We start from the raw sequence: 18,493 nt of genomic DNA on the forward strand, positions 1-18,493 counted from the left end.
ATAGTTGGATAATAAACCGTTTTATTGTAATTTGTCTTTTTAAATTATTTTGAGTTGATATTAAAATTTGGAAAAGGGGGATCCCTAGATTGGTTAAAATAGGCGAATTTCCTCCTACAACTTCAGTTGTTGTTCGGGATACAGTTAAGGTTTTAACAAAGTTTGAGCGAATACATAATTAGCAAAAAAAAAGTTGAAATAAAGTGATTAAACAAAAATTATTACAAATATCGTAAATAACAAATGCATATATAGAGATATTTTTTGGAGGAGGGAAATGGTCTTCACAATTTGAAATTGATTGAACACGCAGTGTATCGTTTACACATGCGCCATCTATCATAGGATAAATGTACTATTCCAGAAACCTTTGCGGGAGTATATTAAACAACTTCCCAAAGTTTCACAGCAATTGGATAAACAGTGTGGTAATGCATGAAGAACAGACACACACACATACATTCATTTTTATATATATAGATAATATTGACTCCTTAATATTGTCTATCATATTTATTTCTTAAAATTTACAAAATTTAAGAAAATTCTGAAATTGACAATACAAAAAAGTGTCTTCTTACTTGTCCTTTCACACACTCATCAGGAAAATTATAGTTCCATGGCACCTCACCTTTTATTTGAGGTTACTTGTCCACCTCAATATGTAAAAACATTGAAAGATTCCTCTGGCAATGGCACAATATTAAAAAATAAATACATTTAAATCAGGGCAAAAATTTTTAACCTTTACAAAATTTAAGAAAATTCTTAAATCATTTTTACATATTGAGGCAGATGAGTAGCCTCAAATGAAAGATTGACTTCACCATGGAACTTTTTTTCATGAGCATGTGAAAGGACAAGTGAGAAGATACATTTTTTTTTGTATTGTCTATTTAAGAATTTTCTTAAATTTCATAAATTTAAAAAAATTTTTGTTGTGGCAATTTTTTTTAATCAGATATATTTATTTCTCTCATTTTCACATGGGGTCATCTCATTTATGCAACTGTGTATAATTTTTATTATTACTAATGATCATAGTCAATCTTTCTGTAAGTCACACATCATTTTTAAAAAAAAAAGGTTACAGGTTTAAATGCAAACACGTTGTTATGAGATTTGACTTTATCAAATATTTGCAATGTTTTACTATTGAGATACTTCTGTAAAGAACAAAATAAATAGTAATTCAATGATGCAAAANCAATCAATCAATCAACATTTATTTGCTATGGCTTTCGCCTTTGCAAAGGGGTTACAAAATCGTGTAGCGTTAATAATACAAAGATTGTTATACATGGTTTCAAAAAGAACAACAACACAAACAATAAATGATAATGACAATAAAGCCTAATTAAAATTTAAAAAAATTTTTGTTGTGGCAATTTTTTTTAATCAGATATATTTATTTCTCTCATTTTCACATGGGGTCATCTCATTTATGCAACTGTGTATAATTTTTATTATTACTAATGATCATAGTCAATCTTTCTGTAAGTCACACATCATTTTTTAAAAAAAAAAAGGTTACAGGTTTAAATGCAAACACGTTGTTATGAGATTTGACTTTATCAAATATTTGCAATGTTTTACTATTGAGATACTTCTGTAAAGAACAAAATAAATAGTAATTCAATGATGCAAAACCTGATAAATAAGTATTTCCCAACCAAAGTCTTCAATTTCTACAGAATTGTTGCTTGTTTTTGTAGGATTTTCATTGCCATAAGTGGTTTTGCATTATCCTTGTAAAAAAATTAAACTATTTCTGTTTACTGAATTTGGCATTAACACATAACAGATCATTTAATTAAATAAATTAAATGATCTGTTATGTGGTAAGTACAATTAGAATTAATTGTTTCATCAGATTTAAAACATTGATAATATACAATTTTTTCTTAATCCCACTAACTGTTGTTAGTGGGATTTATCAAATTTAAAGCTGTTATAATATAGCAAAATCTTATTTTGTTACAAGCTAGTCTTTGCTGTCAATAATGGTGCTTTACTCTTGGTAAGGCAATACTATTGTGTAATACCCACTTTTTGCCACTAATCTTTTTGTTTTAAAAATAAGTGACTTTTTGGCATGATGATAAAATGTTGCAAGCATTGAATTTATCAAATAAATCTTTCCCTGATAGCACTTTGACCAGAATATCCACTGTACACAAACATGTCGCTGTGTTTGTGTACAGTGGATATTCTGGTCAAAGTGCATTTAGCCTAGTGGCCCCATCTGCACAAAATGTGTTTAATTTTGAAATAATTTTAAGTTTATGCAAATGATACAAAATGCTGAATGATTGGCATAATTTTTTTTGTCATTTTTCAGGATGTTAGTCTTGGTTTGTTGTCACTATTTTCTTTAAACATCATTACCAATTACAAATCAGAGCAAGGTCATCACTTAAATCAAAATCATCAGAATGGAGCTTCAACCAAAGTTGGCATGTTCATTTTCTTATCACATATTCAAAAAATATTTGTTATGTAGTTTTTGCATTCATTCCTCTTTAAAACTCAAAATATAATTGATTAAAAGTACACTTTATTAGAAACCATTCTCTTATAAAGAGTTGGTTTTACAATATTGAATTTTACCAGATGGTACAGTACATTGGCAGTAACTATCATATAAACTTATAAGATATAATAATGCCTAGGTCCTAACTTTGAATTAAACTTTGAAAATGAAATTACTTTTGCATCAATTCAATATATTGACTTAATTTATATCTTGAACGATAACATGGTAATATTCAAGGATTTATCAAATTTAAAGCTGTTATAATATAACTATGTTAAAATCTGTAGTTAAACAAGATGTTAGAATAAGAATATCATTATTATGCAAAGCACCATCAATAATAATGTTTGTAGTGTTTCCTTGTTTATTATTTTTATTATATAGATCAAATACAGTTGACCCCCCTATAACACTGTTGATTATTTTGTTTTATATGAATTCCCTGTTGTACGAGTCACTTAGATTTTACAAATATGTGAGCCGTTCATAGCCCGGCACATGTATTTGTAAAATCTAAGTGACTTGTACAACAGGGAACTCATATAAAACAAAATAATCAACAGTGTTATAGGGGGTGGACTGTATTTTTATAATACATGCACACTTAAAAGATCATCATAAATAAAAATTGATAAACAGTTCAATATTATTGATATCACGATATTTAGAATATAATACAGTCGACCCCCCTATAACACAGTAGATACGTTCCGCTTTTTATGAAACTCATGTTGTATGAGTCCTTAAATACATGAGCCAATCACAGCCCAGCACATATGCAGTTTACGGACTATGGCTGTTTGAAAGGTTTTCTTCCATAAAATTAATCGATTCTAGACTAATTTGACTCAACATTTCCAAAACACGTATAATTTTTTGGGAATAATCCATATAAACTATGCTATAAACAAAAAATTGTAGGATTACTTACCGAGTGTGCATATCGTTCGACTACACCATTGCTAAGCTTGTTTTCATCATGGAGCTTGTCATCGAATGGCACTTGCGTGCTTCCTGATAAATTATTTATTTTTCGAAAAATTCGCTGAACTTTGGAGACATCATTAATATAAATATAATTTTTACGGACGTTAAATAATAAATGGTTTTTGGTAGGTCTGCTGCTCATTTAAACTCAACGGTTTGTGCAATATCCGCTATTGGTCTAGATTCGACCAATCCTGTTGCGACATGAGTCGGTGATGATGTTTTACCATATTTTACGAGTTTCTTTTAGCGTCTTTATATGAATACAGTCACAATTTTTTCACCGCTATATACGAATCCGCATTATATGAACCCGTTTTATAGGGGGGATCTACTGTACTCATTTTTAGCTTTCAAATTTCATTACAAATTAAAGATAAAATCAGTTTTATCATTTTATATATATTTTGCATGTATGTATTTTTTTTATGTATTGTTAAATTGTATGTGAAATAACTATATTTCTAATTTTAATCAAAGTATTTAAAATTTTGTTTCTTTAAATATTTATTTTATTTTCTTATTTTAATAGTAAAACAAGATATTTCTTTACCTATTAATAATCCTGAATTACCAAATGGGCATTCTGAATCATCACCAAAGAGAACAGAGGTAAGATTATCTTTATAGACATACTTTGCTGTAGAATATTTCAAAAAATTTCTGGTTTCATTTCTTAATCTTAAATGTTATGTAAATTTAATAAACTTTACTCATATTTTTTTAATAAATCAATGATTAGTTTGTAGCAAATTTTCCACCAGATATGAATTTGTTTTTGAACATATTGTTGCTGAATAATTAGAAATTTTATCATTCATAAAATGATGTATGCTTTCTGGAAAAATAACAGTTGTTATTACTAATCCATCTGAGATAGGTCTGTCTTATTATTATTTTTCTAATAGCAAAAGAACTGTTTTAAAAATGTTATTTTGGAATGCAAGTCATTGCAATTTCTTATTTGTAAGCAATTACTGCTTACAAAGAAGAAATTGCAATTATTTTAATAATGTTAATAAAAATTTTTGAATGTATTCCTCATGGTTTTATGTGATGGAAAAATTGAAATGACAGAGAATGCTACAATCAACTAAATTCATAATTAAAATAACTATATTGAGAAACTTTCATGACGACCTGTATTAAAACTTGTTTAAACTTTATCTACATGTATTATTATAAATACATATGTAGATTCTGTTAAAAAGAATAAATTGATCTACAAACTTTTCATAAAATTAGTATTTATGTAAAGAAAATACAGTGGTACCTTGGTATACGTCTGCTTTAGAATACGTCCAATTCGGAATACGTTCTGTTTGGACGAAACAAATTTTGCTCGGTATACGACATAATTCAATTATATGTGCCATCAATGAACAAGTAGCACTATCGGTGTATTAGACCAGACTAGACGTTCGTGATGCAACAGTTTATAACTTTGTTAAATTTCTTCTGATTTTAATTCGTAAGTAAAATTTTATTATTTTTATTAATCACGAATCGCAAAAAGGCAAATGAAAAGCGACAGAAAACTTAAAAAAATGACTGGAATTACAATGGAACTGATGAAAGAGATTGTTGAGAAATACGAAGGTGGTACGCGTATTCGAGATTTTAACTGTTGTTTACCGTATTCCGAGAACGACGATATGGACAATCGCGAAAAATAAAGACATTATTAAATCTGCTAACGTTGCGAAAGGGGTTAAATCAATTTCTAAACAGAGATCGAAGACATTAGATCATGTCGAGAAATTGCTTTTGCTTTGGATAACTGAAAAACAGTGCTGGAGACAGCGTATCGGAAGCAATTATTTGCGAGAAAGCTAAAAAGATACACGCTGATCTCACGAAAAATCAAGCAGGAACTAGCCAGGAAAGCGAGGTGTTTAAAGCCAGCCATTTTTTTTACACGAGAACGGATTAATCATTTTTACATTACTTCTTATGGGAAAGGTTGGTTTGGTATACGTCCAATTCGGTATAAGTCTAAATATCGGGAACAGATTAAGGTCTTATACCGAGGTTCCACTGTACTTGCATTTCAATTAGTTTTTGTTGCAGATTGGTAGCTGGAAAATATATATTAACAAAAGAAGGAAACATTAAAATCATTATTACATAAACATGAAAATTAGAATTATAATTATTCATTTAATTAATGTATTTGTATATTGAAAAATACCATCTAAAAAAACAAAAAGTTTTAATACATTTTTTTAATGATAATGCCGTTGTGCTTTATTTAAATTATTTCAGATTTTGGATCCAGCTCCAACAGCTGACATAGACAGGTCAAACGATCCTGTATATGAATGTACTACAAATGTGGTCAGAGCAATTATGCATTTGTCTCAGGGAGTGCAACAGAGTCGTCACACTGAATATTTGGATCTAGTCAAAGTAAATTGATATTATTTTACAAATACAATGTTTGAAAGTATTAAATAACTAATAAATGAAAATTATATTTAAATAGCAAGTAGGATTAGAATTGCGGGGACTATTGGGTAGTGTTGATCAGCTTGTCACAAATTTTCCACCAGATACACATCGAGAAGTAAGCAAAAATCAAATAGCTATATTTTTATATTTTTAGTTATAAATTTTATCAGCTATTTTAATTAACTTTATTTACAGATTGAAATGGCTCATAAAGTCTTAAGCAAAGATATGGCTAATTTAGTACAGGCAATGAAATTAGCTCAGAGATATTCTAGAACAACTTTAGATGCAGAATATAGGAAGGGTATGCTTTCTGCTGCTCATATTTTAGCTATGGATGCCAAGAATTTATTGGATGCTGTAGATTCCGTACGTGTTCAAATTCGACCCATTGTAAAAGATGAAGATGGAACTCCTGATGGAATGCCAGAAATTGCCTCTGCCTGCCAGGAAGAGGAGCAAGTGATTATATCTGATGGAGTGAAAGAGAAACTTCAACATTCTCCTACAGAAATTAATAGTACTACAGTTAATCATGAAGTGGATTCAAAGAAATCAATTCCTCAAATGACGGGTGTGAACTGTGATGTCACCTGAATTATATTTTTTCTTTAATTTTGACAAGAAAGATCGGGCCGAGAGAAAATGGGACGGAGCGACCAATTTAAATCTCCAATGTACAGCAATTAGCACCCTTTATCTTTAAATGGTTCCGTCGTTTCATGGTCAACATCCTGTATATTGTAGGTAGAAACTAGTCAGTTTTCTTTCACTCTTACATTTTTCCTAAATTTTGTTGCCGAACAGTCAATTACTAATAAAAACAACACTCCATTTATAATTGGTGCTGGTAAGTGCTGTTAAATAAGATAGAATAAAACAGAAGAACATGCAGTGTACTTTTTGTCCAAAGATGCTATTGGTAACAATAAACAACAAAATAATAAAAACTATTGTTTCTAAACAATAAAAAAATTATATATATAATACTTTAATGTAATTTTATATGGAATTTAAATGATAAATTTTATGTTCCAAATGACATTCTTCCTATAAAATTTCACACAAATCTTTAAGAAATATTAATATTTTTTTCTTTAAAAATTTTAAATTAATTTTAATATGTAATTTGCTCTTTACAAGTTAAGCTATATACATAAATTTTCCAAAATATTGGCAAAAGTCAATTGTTATAATTTATTTCAAATGAGTATAGTTCCTTTGTTGTGTGTGTTACATATATGTCTGTGTGTATTATATTATATGCATACATACATATATATAAAATTGTTTTTATAAGCATACATTTAAAACTTAATGTATTGATGAAAAACAAAAAAAACAGTACAAAGCTTATTCATATACATATATATAGGTCTACGTAAAGAAGCAATTTAGCTATTAAAGCGAAAGGTTCTTTAAAATATACTTTTATTGGTTATTCTTATTAAATTACATTTTATATTTGTTTTCTCTTATCTTATAATGAATTCTAAATTTTTAATAATAAATTTAGAATTTAACAAAAAGGAAAACAAAAATTAGTATAAGTATCCTACAATATGTTAAAAAAAGAAATTATGAAATAGTGAAAAGAAGAGAGTAAAGGAAAGTTTGTAATTTTAAGAATTCAATAATTGTAATCATGATTAATTTTAAAATGGAAATCAAAATAAAAAAATTATCGGCGATTGTGTAGACAATTGAAATTAATTTCAAAACCTTTGTTATAAACAAAAATTATCAAAAAATATAACCACTACATTTTAGGATAAATTTGATACAATGTGTCGAAACATCTCACATAAAATTTCTACAGTCTTTTGTGGTTTATCATTGCGGATTAGTTTGACCCTTATAAAAACAAAAGTATATAGTTATGTGAATGGAAACGGTTGCTTAATTAGTATTCGATAGGGTCCATATCCAGTGTGATTATGAATCAAACAATGTAATAAGTGATTGTTATAATCTAGGTTTGAAAAGAATGATGTCAGATTGACTTATTCCTTAATTTTGTAAGTTATTTATGTGATGTCTTTTTTTCTTGATTGTTTGCTTCATTTAATTAATAAGAATCTCTTGCACATTTTTAATTATATTTACTACCAAGCCATTGTGTACTATATTTGGACTGGTAATAATTTATTGATATTTAATTTTTAGCTGATTGGTTTAGTTATACATAGATATATGTATAATTATATACACACATATAAATATTTTAGTTGATAAATAGTTAGAGAGTTGCAAAGAAATGTTTTTATAATATTCTGTAAAATAATATTTTGATAACTAGTAACTTTTGTACTGTTTGTAAAGGCTTCTCATACAAATTTTTGAAATGTTTGCTCATGGTATGCCAGTTATTCCTACAGAAAATAATACTTTTTACATTAAATAAATACATTATATTTCTTTGATGTTAATAATAATCTTAATTATTAGTTAAATATTTTTTGTACATATTATATATATATAGTTTTTAATTTTTTTATACACTATTAGTGTTTTTTGTTAAATGTATGGAAATCAGCTGGCAGCAGTTCTGTTGATGATGTGTCTTGAGTGTTATTGGCCTTATATTACAAAAAATATTACGTTCGGCAGATGAAGAGATATACAGAACTACGAACAAGTTTTATTTTTTGTGAGATATTTCCTAATTTTAATGTTCATTTCAATAAAAATTTGAAAATAATGTAAAGTATACATCGTGTATAATATAATGTCTTTTGTTTCCCTCCTACTTATGAATCTATTAAATAAAACAAATTATACTTCTCCAAATTGGATTTTTATTTTGTACATGTAGTCAGTAATCTTATAGTTTGCTTTAATTTAAATTCAAATGAAACTAAACAACAAAATTTAAAGTAGTCTAAAATCAATGTTTAATAAGTTAAAAGCTATTAAATTAAGATTACATTATATTTAGTGAATTAAAATTAAGTGATATTGAGCTCAAAATATTACTCTAAGAGTATTAAATAATGAGATTAATGCAATTACAGTATTTTATGAAAATATAAGTTTTGTTCTCTTCAACATATAGCCTTACCCAGGTATCCAAATTCCTGCTATAATGAATGCTGTATTTTTGCACCTGTCACAATATCCGAATCAAAAAATCCCAATATTAAAAATTTATTCAAAGCACATTTGTTAAAAATTCAAAAGTCATTCTAGTGAAAATGGGAAGTAGGCGATGATACTGTTCTTAGCATCTGTTTGTTTAATTGGTTAGGGTTTAGAGAGAGAGGCTATAAATTTTTCCATTAATATAAATAATGTAAAACACTCAAGTATGAAAATTCTCATGTTGAATTGTTTTCGGGAATGCATTAGATTTAGATAACATCGCTGTACTTCTTACTTGTATTGATATCTATACGTTACTGCATTTTCACTTGCCGTTGTTTGAAGCAGTGCTGCATTTCAAGTTATGTCGATGCTTTCAGCAGATTCATTGTTTTCTTTTTCACCTGCTCTATACATCCAAATTTGATTTCTGTTAAGAGGCTCAGTACCTCAATAGATTCCACCACAACGATACCACCTGCCAGTGTGACAGTGGCGCTATAGAGGATCCTCTGCACTTCATCTTTGAATGCAACCTCTACGACACACAGAGAACTCAACTTATCCATAAAGCCCTCATTGAAGGACTCAACTGGCCCTGCACGCCCGATCTCCTCATCAACAACAGCGCCACTTACAACGGACTCACCGAATTTATTCGGGAAACCGGCGCTTTGAATCCAGATTTCACCGACCAAAATCAGGCAAAGGACTCTTGACAGGATAGGTGACCTCTACACCAGGGGCTTCGGCAAAACCGACGAAACCAGCATCAGACACTAATTCTTACCATTCTCATCGCCTCTGCCCTTATGTGGCTTTCAAATGAACTTTGTTTACGTGATTGGTACGGGTGCTCGTTATTTTCGACTGTTACCTTCCACCCTTTGTAAATTGTAATGTGGCTCATTAGCAGTAAATTATCTGTTTTTGTATCTAGCCATATGTTTGTACGCCGGCATTCAACTACTACTACCATTGTGCTATAATTATGTATTTGTTTGTACGCGGTAACCCTGTCCCGTTATTGTAGTCTTTTTGTGACAGGGCAGTTTGTTTTTACCGTTCCTGGATCAAGCTATTTTTACCATCCGCTCCTGGACGGTTTAATATAACTGTTACTGTTTCTTGCAACCAACTGGTGTATCTGCTCTGTTACTACACCTTTTGTAAAGGAATAACGATTCCATTCTACCGGTACACTACCTGTTTAGTGTCTATATTACTGCCGTGATTTAACGTTATATTGTAACCAGAGCCGTTCTGTAAAAATGAGTAGCCAGTATTAATACCTTAAGGAAACCATACACCCTGCTGGTAAATGTTACGCGCTATCTGTTGTTCCACCCCATTGCTTATGTACAGTACCTCCACTCCCATGCACCTTTTTGTAACTATCACCACTTTCAACTCCGGTATTTATAATTGTTCTGTAACCAGAAAGCTTTTTGTTCATATGTAACGCGCCATAACTATTTGTGCACTTTCTTTTGTATCCTGTATATGTATCATTATATTTAACTGTGTTGTGTTGTTCGCGATGACGGTCTCTCCCATCTTCACCATCTTTCCTATCACGCTCACTCTCTCATCCATTCTCTCTCTTTTTTTTTTTCTTCACCCCAGGCGATACCTCCGAGTAGTCATGGTCTTCCTCGCCCCTTTCATTATAAAAATATTAACAAGCTTTCACTTTTGGAAAAATAAGAAATCATACAGAGCTAAATTGTGTAAGGCTGACGCTCAGTACTGTCACAGTATTTGTCAATTAAAACTGCTTAAAAGAAAGCTTATGAGGTGGCAGCCGTAGAGAATCTTCCACAGTTCTATAAAAGATTCTCTACGGCTGGGACAGCAATGAATGCCATGGAGAATCTTCCACAGAACTGTGACTGTGTTTTGAACCTTAGGATTCTATTGGTACACTTATGTGCAGCTCATCTGGTCGTCTATTTGCTGTATCTGTGTGTACCAATGGATACCGATTGGTTTTTGTAAAAAATCGGACGACACTATACCGTTCTTGTTTCGTGCACTGCTGGAGAGGTGTCGCCCATTTTATTCATCCTTATGTTTTCGCGCGTCAACAATATTGTCAGTTGAAGTTACTGTTACCTATGACTTGGAAGTTCCGTGTGTCAAAATTTCTACGCTAATGATCATCCTCCCGACTTTCAATAGAAAACCGGAAAAGTGTCATTAAACGCCTTATAATTATGTTTACTCACTACGTTATTGGGCAGTAATGCCAAAATAAAATAAAAATGGCAATTAAATTCAATCGCCATTTTTTTGTTTGATAATTGCAAACTTCAATAATAGAAAACTTTGAGTTAAAATATGTTTCATGTAGATATATCTTATGTACATCATTGCGAAGAACTGAAAAGACTCTATTAAGGTTTAGAAACAGCGCAAAACCATTGCGTTTAAAATTTTAACTGTCTCGGTCATTCTGCCGTCTTATTTTAAGAGTTCAACCTAGCAATCCGGGCGGTTGAAAAATCTCAGGAATTTTTCGGGGTTAGCCTATCCTAGATATGTCGGGTTCCTTCCCTCATCGTCTTGCCTGAAACTTATGACAAGTGTGATTAAAATGACGCTGTTAGTACTGGCGGGAAGAAGAGGATCTTTAAAATAAAACTAAATATTTTAAGTCCATCATCTTAAATGGTGAAAATCGGTGAGTAATCATATCAGCAAAATGTTTAAAAACATTCCCCTTAAAATGAATTTTTATTAAAAAATAAAGTTTTTATATCTGGAAATAATTTATATAAAATATATCATGAATATTTTATTTTTAAAATTAATTCAAATATTACTTTCTTTTAAAATTAGAGCAACTGCGTTATATAATTTGGCACAGATCCCGTTAGTTCGGCCAACTAATGATGTAAAGGGGAGGAATATATACGAAAACGGCGAAGGTCAACTTTTTACAGTAGTGAGCGCAACTGTTGGCAAATGATCAAGTGACCGTTGAATCATTAAAATGAGACTACGATGTCTACTATTATTAAAACGTAAGTTTATTTAGTACGTGATCTTGCTAATTTTTAAATTGAAATCTTTAAAATGTGGCAGAATGTATTATCAAGTGTTGAGGAAAGAGTGTCTTACATAATGCTTTCTCACGACTTTTCCGATATTTCTCTAATAGTCGGACCTCCTAATTATTGTAAAACGTTTCCTGCTCATAAACTGATTTTAGCCATGTCTAGTTCTGTTTTCGCTGCTATGTTTTATGGTGCTCTGCCCCAACAAGGGAATGAAGTGGAAATTCCAGATACGGATCCGGATTCGTTCCAGATATTTATCCGGTATTTATACCCATTCTTTATCATTAGAATGATTCTACGATCTTATAGTTATCATTAGTATCGCTGTTTTTTCAGTTTTGTGTATACAGATCAATTGGATTTACAAGATACAGACCAAGCCATCGCAGTTTATTGGTTAGCCGAAAAATACATGGTTACGAAGTTGAAAACAATGTGCTGTAAGTATTTATCCGATCATCTACTTCCCGAAAACGCCTGTCAAATCTACGAATTAGCCAAACTGGGAAATTGTCATCCTTTGATGTTTCGAGCTTGCAGATACATCGTTCTGAACGCTCAATCCGTCGTCGAATCCGCATCAATTGAAAATATTAATAGAGAAACGTTACAATGGATAATCGGTCGTAAATGGCTTAATATAGCTCAGGAATCCTCGCTATTTCAAGCATCGGTATTATGGGCAAAGGCCGAATGTAACAGAAAAGAAATTCCCGATTCATTAGAGAACCAAAGAGCCGCGTTGGAACCGGTTATATCCGGTTTTCGTTTTTTGTCTATGACTAGTGCAGAATTTGTCAACAGAGTAGTACCCTCGGGAATCTTAACACAAGAAGAATCGTTGTGCTTGCTGGAACATCTGGTAGAACCCAGATCGGTAATACTACCCGATTATTTCAATAAATGTAACAAACTGAGAAATCAACCGTTGTTACAGAGTAGCCCGGAATCCTCTTGCATACTCACCTGCGACGAGAGCATCTGCCCAATTAAATCGGAGGCCAGAATGCTTTCTACCTTCACGATCACAGGTCGGTCTGTTTATATTGTAGGCATCGATTTCTATCTTTCCGATAAAAATTTCAATCGCGTAACAAAATGTAAACCTTTTGATCCAGTTTATCAGTTATCGGTGAATTCCTTATTAACTGTTATTAATCGTTCCACCGGATGCATTTACGCTTACCATTCCACTAGTTTATCGACTGATCAATATGGAAATGCTAGATTCGATTTTGGAGATCCTCTCTTCTTAAATTCGGGAGAAACGTGTCAGATAATTCTGGACATAGAAAGGAGCGATCGTCCTTTATTTTGGTGCAATGGCAAACACACCAGTGAAAGAGAATTTCAAGACGGTGTTACTTTCTGTTTTCGAGAGTCTTTAAAGTCCGAATGTTCTACACATTCGCACATTCATAAAATATTGTTTTGGATCATTGATTGATGTTAATGTTATGGAAATTCCGAGATATTTATCCAGAAGAAATGCTGAATTTTATTTTATACAAAAACATTAACTTATAATAAACAACAAATCTTAAATAAACTAATTTTTAAAAAAACAGGTATGCATTCAATTATTCGACTAATCGAAAGTTCGAATTCAATGATACACATTGAGATATCGGAACAACAATGCATTAAAAATGCAGTGTTGTTCCAAAAACCTGATGAAAATATTCAGCTGTGTATTCTTTAAAATCATACAAAGGAGATGGATTGTGGTAATCAAGCTAGTTGCAAATCATAATTTCGTGAATAAATTGCTTTCTCGATTTATTTATACGTTATTTGTTAAAAAGGTAGCTTAAATATTAAAAAAATGATAATTTGTAACTACATTTAAATTTTTATCAATTCGAAAAAAATCTAAGTTCAATATGATTAAATTGACTTCTTCCAATAACAAATAATCTTTGATTTTTTTTCTTTTTACTTTTTCCGCCCCGTGGACAGTAAGAAGGGTTTTTCAGGCGCATTGTGGGCATAGTATAAGCTACAAGTACTGTAGTTTTATATGAGGTAATGTTCTGTCCCCTAAGTTAATCTGCTTTGTAGCAGACGCTAGGAAGGGAAATCGCTAGACGCTAGAATTGGGAGAACGGTTTAGAAACGTTTCCAAAGTGCACACTACAGTTTTCATAAACTATGGGACGAAATAAATATTGAGGTTATAAAATATGAGAGTTTTTGTGATATTATTCAAAAATGTGAAAACATTTTTATAGAAGAATTTGAAACAAACATAAACATATCAGGTCTACTTCAGAATATTATCAATAGAACAAAAATCATTCAGTTTCGATGCCGAAATCTTGCGATATATTATCCAAATATCTTGTTCATCTGTTTTTGCGTACAAGCATCTTTTATAGTTTGAAATTTATAAACAGAGATATGATGTATGTATACATTCGCTAGTGAATATCTACATACATCTCACCTTCTACTTACACTAACAGTCTTTCCAAAAAAATTTAGAATATTCAGTTCATATTTAGTAGCTGTATATTTTAACAATTAACTGTTTATAAAGTAAATTCATTGAGAAAACTCATTATGACTAACATTCTAATGTTTGGATATACTTGTTACATTTTTTTGGAGGCTCGTACACTTATAAACAGTGGCGTAGCGTAGTGGGGGCGGCAGGAGCGGCACTTTTAGGGGGCGGAAAAATTTCATAATAAATAATAATATCTTGTAAAAAATTGAACCATTTCATTTCATATTTGTGTCGCACCTATGATTCGGACCGATTGAAATGAGCATGGAATTTTTCATTACTTATTCTGTGACGAAACTGAATTTTAGTCTTTTAAACTGAGATACCTAAATAAGGGGCAGCGAAATTTTCCTCCGCCCCGGGCGGCTGACACCCACGCTACGCCACTGCTTATAAACCTTGTCCAATTTTTGTTCTTTGTATATTCTGATTATTGATAAAATGTAAACAACAAGTTTACATTTCATCAACAATGTATTCCAAGTTGTAGCTTTCACTGCTTCAAAGCAAGATTCAAGCAGATTTTTTCTTTTAATATTGGTTAAATATGTATAAATGTGATTGACTTGCGAGGTATGAGTTATAAATTATCAACTAAGAGTTATGAGTTGTTAGGAAAAAGGGAATGTTTCGGAACAATATATTATCGTTAATTATCATATCTCAAAAACGGTTAACAAAACACATCAAATAAAACCAGTTCTTCGAAAACAAATTCTTCAAATTAATAAATTCAAAATATTACGGTTTTGATTTTTTTAACTCTTTACGCCCTGTGAGCACTAAGAGAACCTTTTTTTTGCAAGCTCATTATGGGTTCGGCCAGGCCCACAATGGGGCTGCAGGGTGGTGTGAGACGGGGCCCGACATATCCGAACGGACCACCTCCCGAAAAATTCCTGGGGATTTTTCGACCCGTTCGGATTCGAACCCGGGTCTGCCAGAGCGGTAGGCTGCCACCTTGACCGCTTACGGTTTTGATGTATATGATATGGACATTATGAATAATGACCAAATAGGGCGGGCAGTGTGATAAATATTGATTAATTTATCAAATTGACCGGTCATTATGAATACTGCTATCACCTAGTCGGGCAAAGTGATAATAATAAGTTGAGGAGTGATCATCTGACATACGCTAGCCAATCGGCACGCTGAGTTGCGTGTGCGTATCGTACAGCGTTTAGTACAGAATTTTAAATTTGATTAAAAAAACTCCACTTATTTCATTTATAAATATTTATTTTTTGTAAATTATATAAAAGTACTATTAACTATATTAATTAAACTAATATTAATGAAAAGTATTATTAACAATTTTTGGTATAAATTATATAAAAAATTAAATGTTTTTTAGTTATTTATTTGAGCAATTAAGATTTTCATGACATTTGGAATTACATAATTTTTTTATTTGCAGCATTTGCATCTAGATTTGCAACCAATTTTGCAGCAGCATCGACTATAGCCTTTGCCTCCAGAAATTGATGACATTCTTGCACATTCTCTAAGCGAAATTTCTGCACCCGGTAATCTCCAACTGAAATGAAGTTTTCTTTACAAACAGTAAATTGGTTTCTGGAATATAATAGATTTAATATGCCATGTTTGATACCCAGTTTGTAAAGGTTTTTATCTTTAACCGCAACAACGACACCTAAAATATTTTTTCCATCACTGCGGGCTCGATCTACATCAGGTACACGAATCCTTACTGTATCACCAACATTAGCTGCTGTGTACTTGGAATTTGATGTATTAATCATTTTTTCTACTTGCTTTTTAAGATTAAACAAAGCCATCTCCCTTGTTTTAGACACACTTCTTATTTTTTCTTCTATTTTTGGATCAATTGTTTGGATTGCTTCTTCTTCATTCACCAATTCTGTAATACTAATAACATCCTGGTTTAGATTTTTTCACGTGAAGACGATGTAGATCTTTGAACTTCATCAGTTATATTGCTATGTAAGGGTGGCATTATCAAATAATCTTTCATAATGTTTTCTTGTACGGTACCCGGACTTTCAAAGTTTGAGCAACTTTGACTTACTTCGTCGATAGCTTTAAAAAGTCTCTCTAGATCCTCTTCCGTATTAACGTTGATCAATGATTCGTTGGGTATAAAATTCTTTAGTCCAACTTTTAACTTTGCTCCAAACATGGCCTCATATGGGGCTGCAGTTTATACCAGTATGATGCGCTCGATTTTTCATCAGTTGTACAAAACGTAATCCTTCCGACCATTTGTTAGTATTGTTAGTCTCCAACCAAGAACTAAGCATATTTTCTAAGTCTTCATTACATCTTTCTACTGAACCCTGACTTTGTGAGTGCCTGGGCTTTCCATGCACCATTTTTAACTCGGACCACATTACATATTTCTTTGATGATGATATTGGCGAATTCTCTGTTCATTCAGAGCATTCAGAATGCTCTGAATAATTCGCTTACTCGGTGCACCGAAAATTGTAAAAATGTCTAAAAGAACATATGCTACTTCTTCAGCCCTTTTAGTTTTTAATTGTCGTAGTTGAAGGAATTTAGTTAGATGGTCTTGATACACGAGTATAAATTTATATTCCTCATCGGCTTGCGACTGCATATCTATAAGATCGACCTGACATCTCGAGTTCATTTTATTACATAAAATTGGTTTAACTACCAAGCCTTTCTTAGGAACATTCTTTTTTCTGACAGATTTCACACAAGTTCAAATAAATTATGATCATCTCCCTTGTAATATTTTTATATTTCGTACTTAATTCTTTTTCCATACGGTTTCTACCGCCATGTCAATAGCAATATGGGCATCGTGCAATATCTGAAATATTTCTTCCGTGTGAACGTAATATTTAATCGCATTACCTTCTTTTACAGGCGTAATTAATTTTTCTAAATTTCCGATAGATACAACGTCATATCTACGTAAACGCTGATATTCTTCCGGTAACTTAGAAGTAACTTTCATTTTTGACTCTTTCGCTTTTTGTATCATTGACAATTATGCTGATTTTGTAAAAATTTGATTGTTCTCACCTTTTTCTGCTATTAATTCATTTAATCGGTTGTTGAAGCGATTATTCATATGCAATACGCACGCGCAAATAAGATGCAAGTTTGATTGGCTAACGGATGTCGGATGATCACTCCTCAACGTATTATTATCTCTTTGCCCGACTAGGTGGTAGCAGTATTCATAATGACCGGTCAATTTGATAAATTATTGAAATTTATTACAATGCCCGATTTTGTTGGTCATTATTCATAATGCCCGTATTAATCACTTTGTCCATGACATATATACGGTATGTAAGGTGAGTAAATACGTTTGTTAATTACAAAATAATAATGGTTGAAAAATAAATCATTTTCTGACCACTTTCTTAAACGATTCTGCAAATTTTGATATAAATAAAAAGAAAAATATTAAACTACCCGACATCTTTTTGTATGAAAAATTTAATAAAAATTCTGTACAATTTTGTAATTGTACACAATAAAAATAAACTTAAAATTCGAAAAAGCTCGCTTATAATTATGTTTAGATCGTTCTTTTAATTCGTTTTTCAAAAAAGAATTATTTAAATTTACTGAAAACCACAAAATTAAAAGGATAAGAATACCACTTTTCGTGAAATTGCAATTTAAATTTTACAAACAATAATTTAACCAAATAAATTGACATAAATTGATTGGGGTCGACTGTACAAAAATTTAGCACAGTTTTATTTAAAATTATGTTTGCATTCTTTATGTTACGGAAAGATCTGGCGACACGGAGAGAGAGAGACGTGCAAGATCTTCCCATAACACTTTAGACAACAGTTCGAGTGAGAAATAAATTTTGGTTACATTTTAGATACG

The 18,493-nt window shown here is 31.3% G+C and overlaps 2 protein-coding genes across 3 annotated transcripts in view; both read left to right on the forward strand.

Moving 5' to 3' along the window:
• The window catches only part of LOC111620504 (focal adhesion kinase 1-like), a 98,055-nt gene extending 91,092 nt beyond the window's left edge, over positions 1-6,963 (forward strand). The window contains exons 26-29 of the mRNA XM_023362426.1: positions 4,056-4,135; positions 5,789-5,932; positions 6,009-6,089; positions 6,170-6,963. Coding sequence (XP_023218194.1) covers positions 4,056-4,135; positions 5,789-5,932; positions 6,009-6,089; positions 6,170-6,571 — 707 coding nt within the window. The 3' untranslated portion in view covers positions 6,572-6,963. The remainder of the gene's footprint in view (positions 1-4,055; positions 4,136-5,788; positions 5,933-6,008; positions 6,090-6,169) is intronic.
• A 4,990-nt stretch (positions 6,964-11,953) lies between these two features.
• On the forward strand, positions 11,954-14,748 carry LOC111620505 (BTB/POZ domain-containing protein 6-like). Of its 2 annotated transcripts, XM_023362428.1 has the most exons (3): positions 11,957-12,081; positions 12,219-12,378; positions 12,454-14,748. In XM_023362428.1, exons 1-3 carry the CDS (start codon positions 12,051-12,053, stop codon positions 13,562-13,564), a joined length of 1,302 nt encoding a protein of 433 aa, XP_023218196.1. In that variant the 5' UTR covers positions 11,957-12,050; the 3' UTR covers positions 13,565-14,748. The 2 variants fall into 2 exon arrangements, with proteins under 2 accessions (XP_023218195.1, XP_023218196.1); XM_023362427.1 differs by having other exon boundaries at positions 11,954-12,378.
• Positions 14,749-18,493: the final 3,745 nt, after the last annotated feature.

The sequence above is a fragment of the Centruroides sculpturatus genome, unplaced genomic scaffold (assembly GCF_000671375.1).
Source record: "Centruroides sculpturatus isolate CEXI.00-Female unplaced genomic scaffold, Cexi_2.0 scaffold28, whole genome shotgun sequence".
Classification (NCBI taxonomy): Eukaryota; Metazoa; Arthropoda; class Arachnida; order Scorpiones; family Buthidae; genus Centruroides; species Centruroides sculpturatus.

Coding starts and splice junctions, on each gene's coding strand:
- LOC111620505 (XM_023362427.1), top strand. CDS start 12,134: ATGTGGCAGAATGTATTATCAAGTGTTGAGGAAAGAGTGTCTTACATA. Junction 12,379..12,453: donor TCGTTCCAGATATTTATCCG/GTATTTATACCC, acceptor CTGTTTTTTCAG/TTTTGTGTATACAGATCAAT.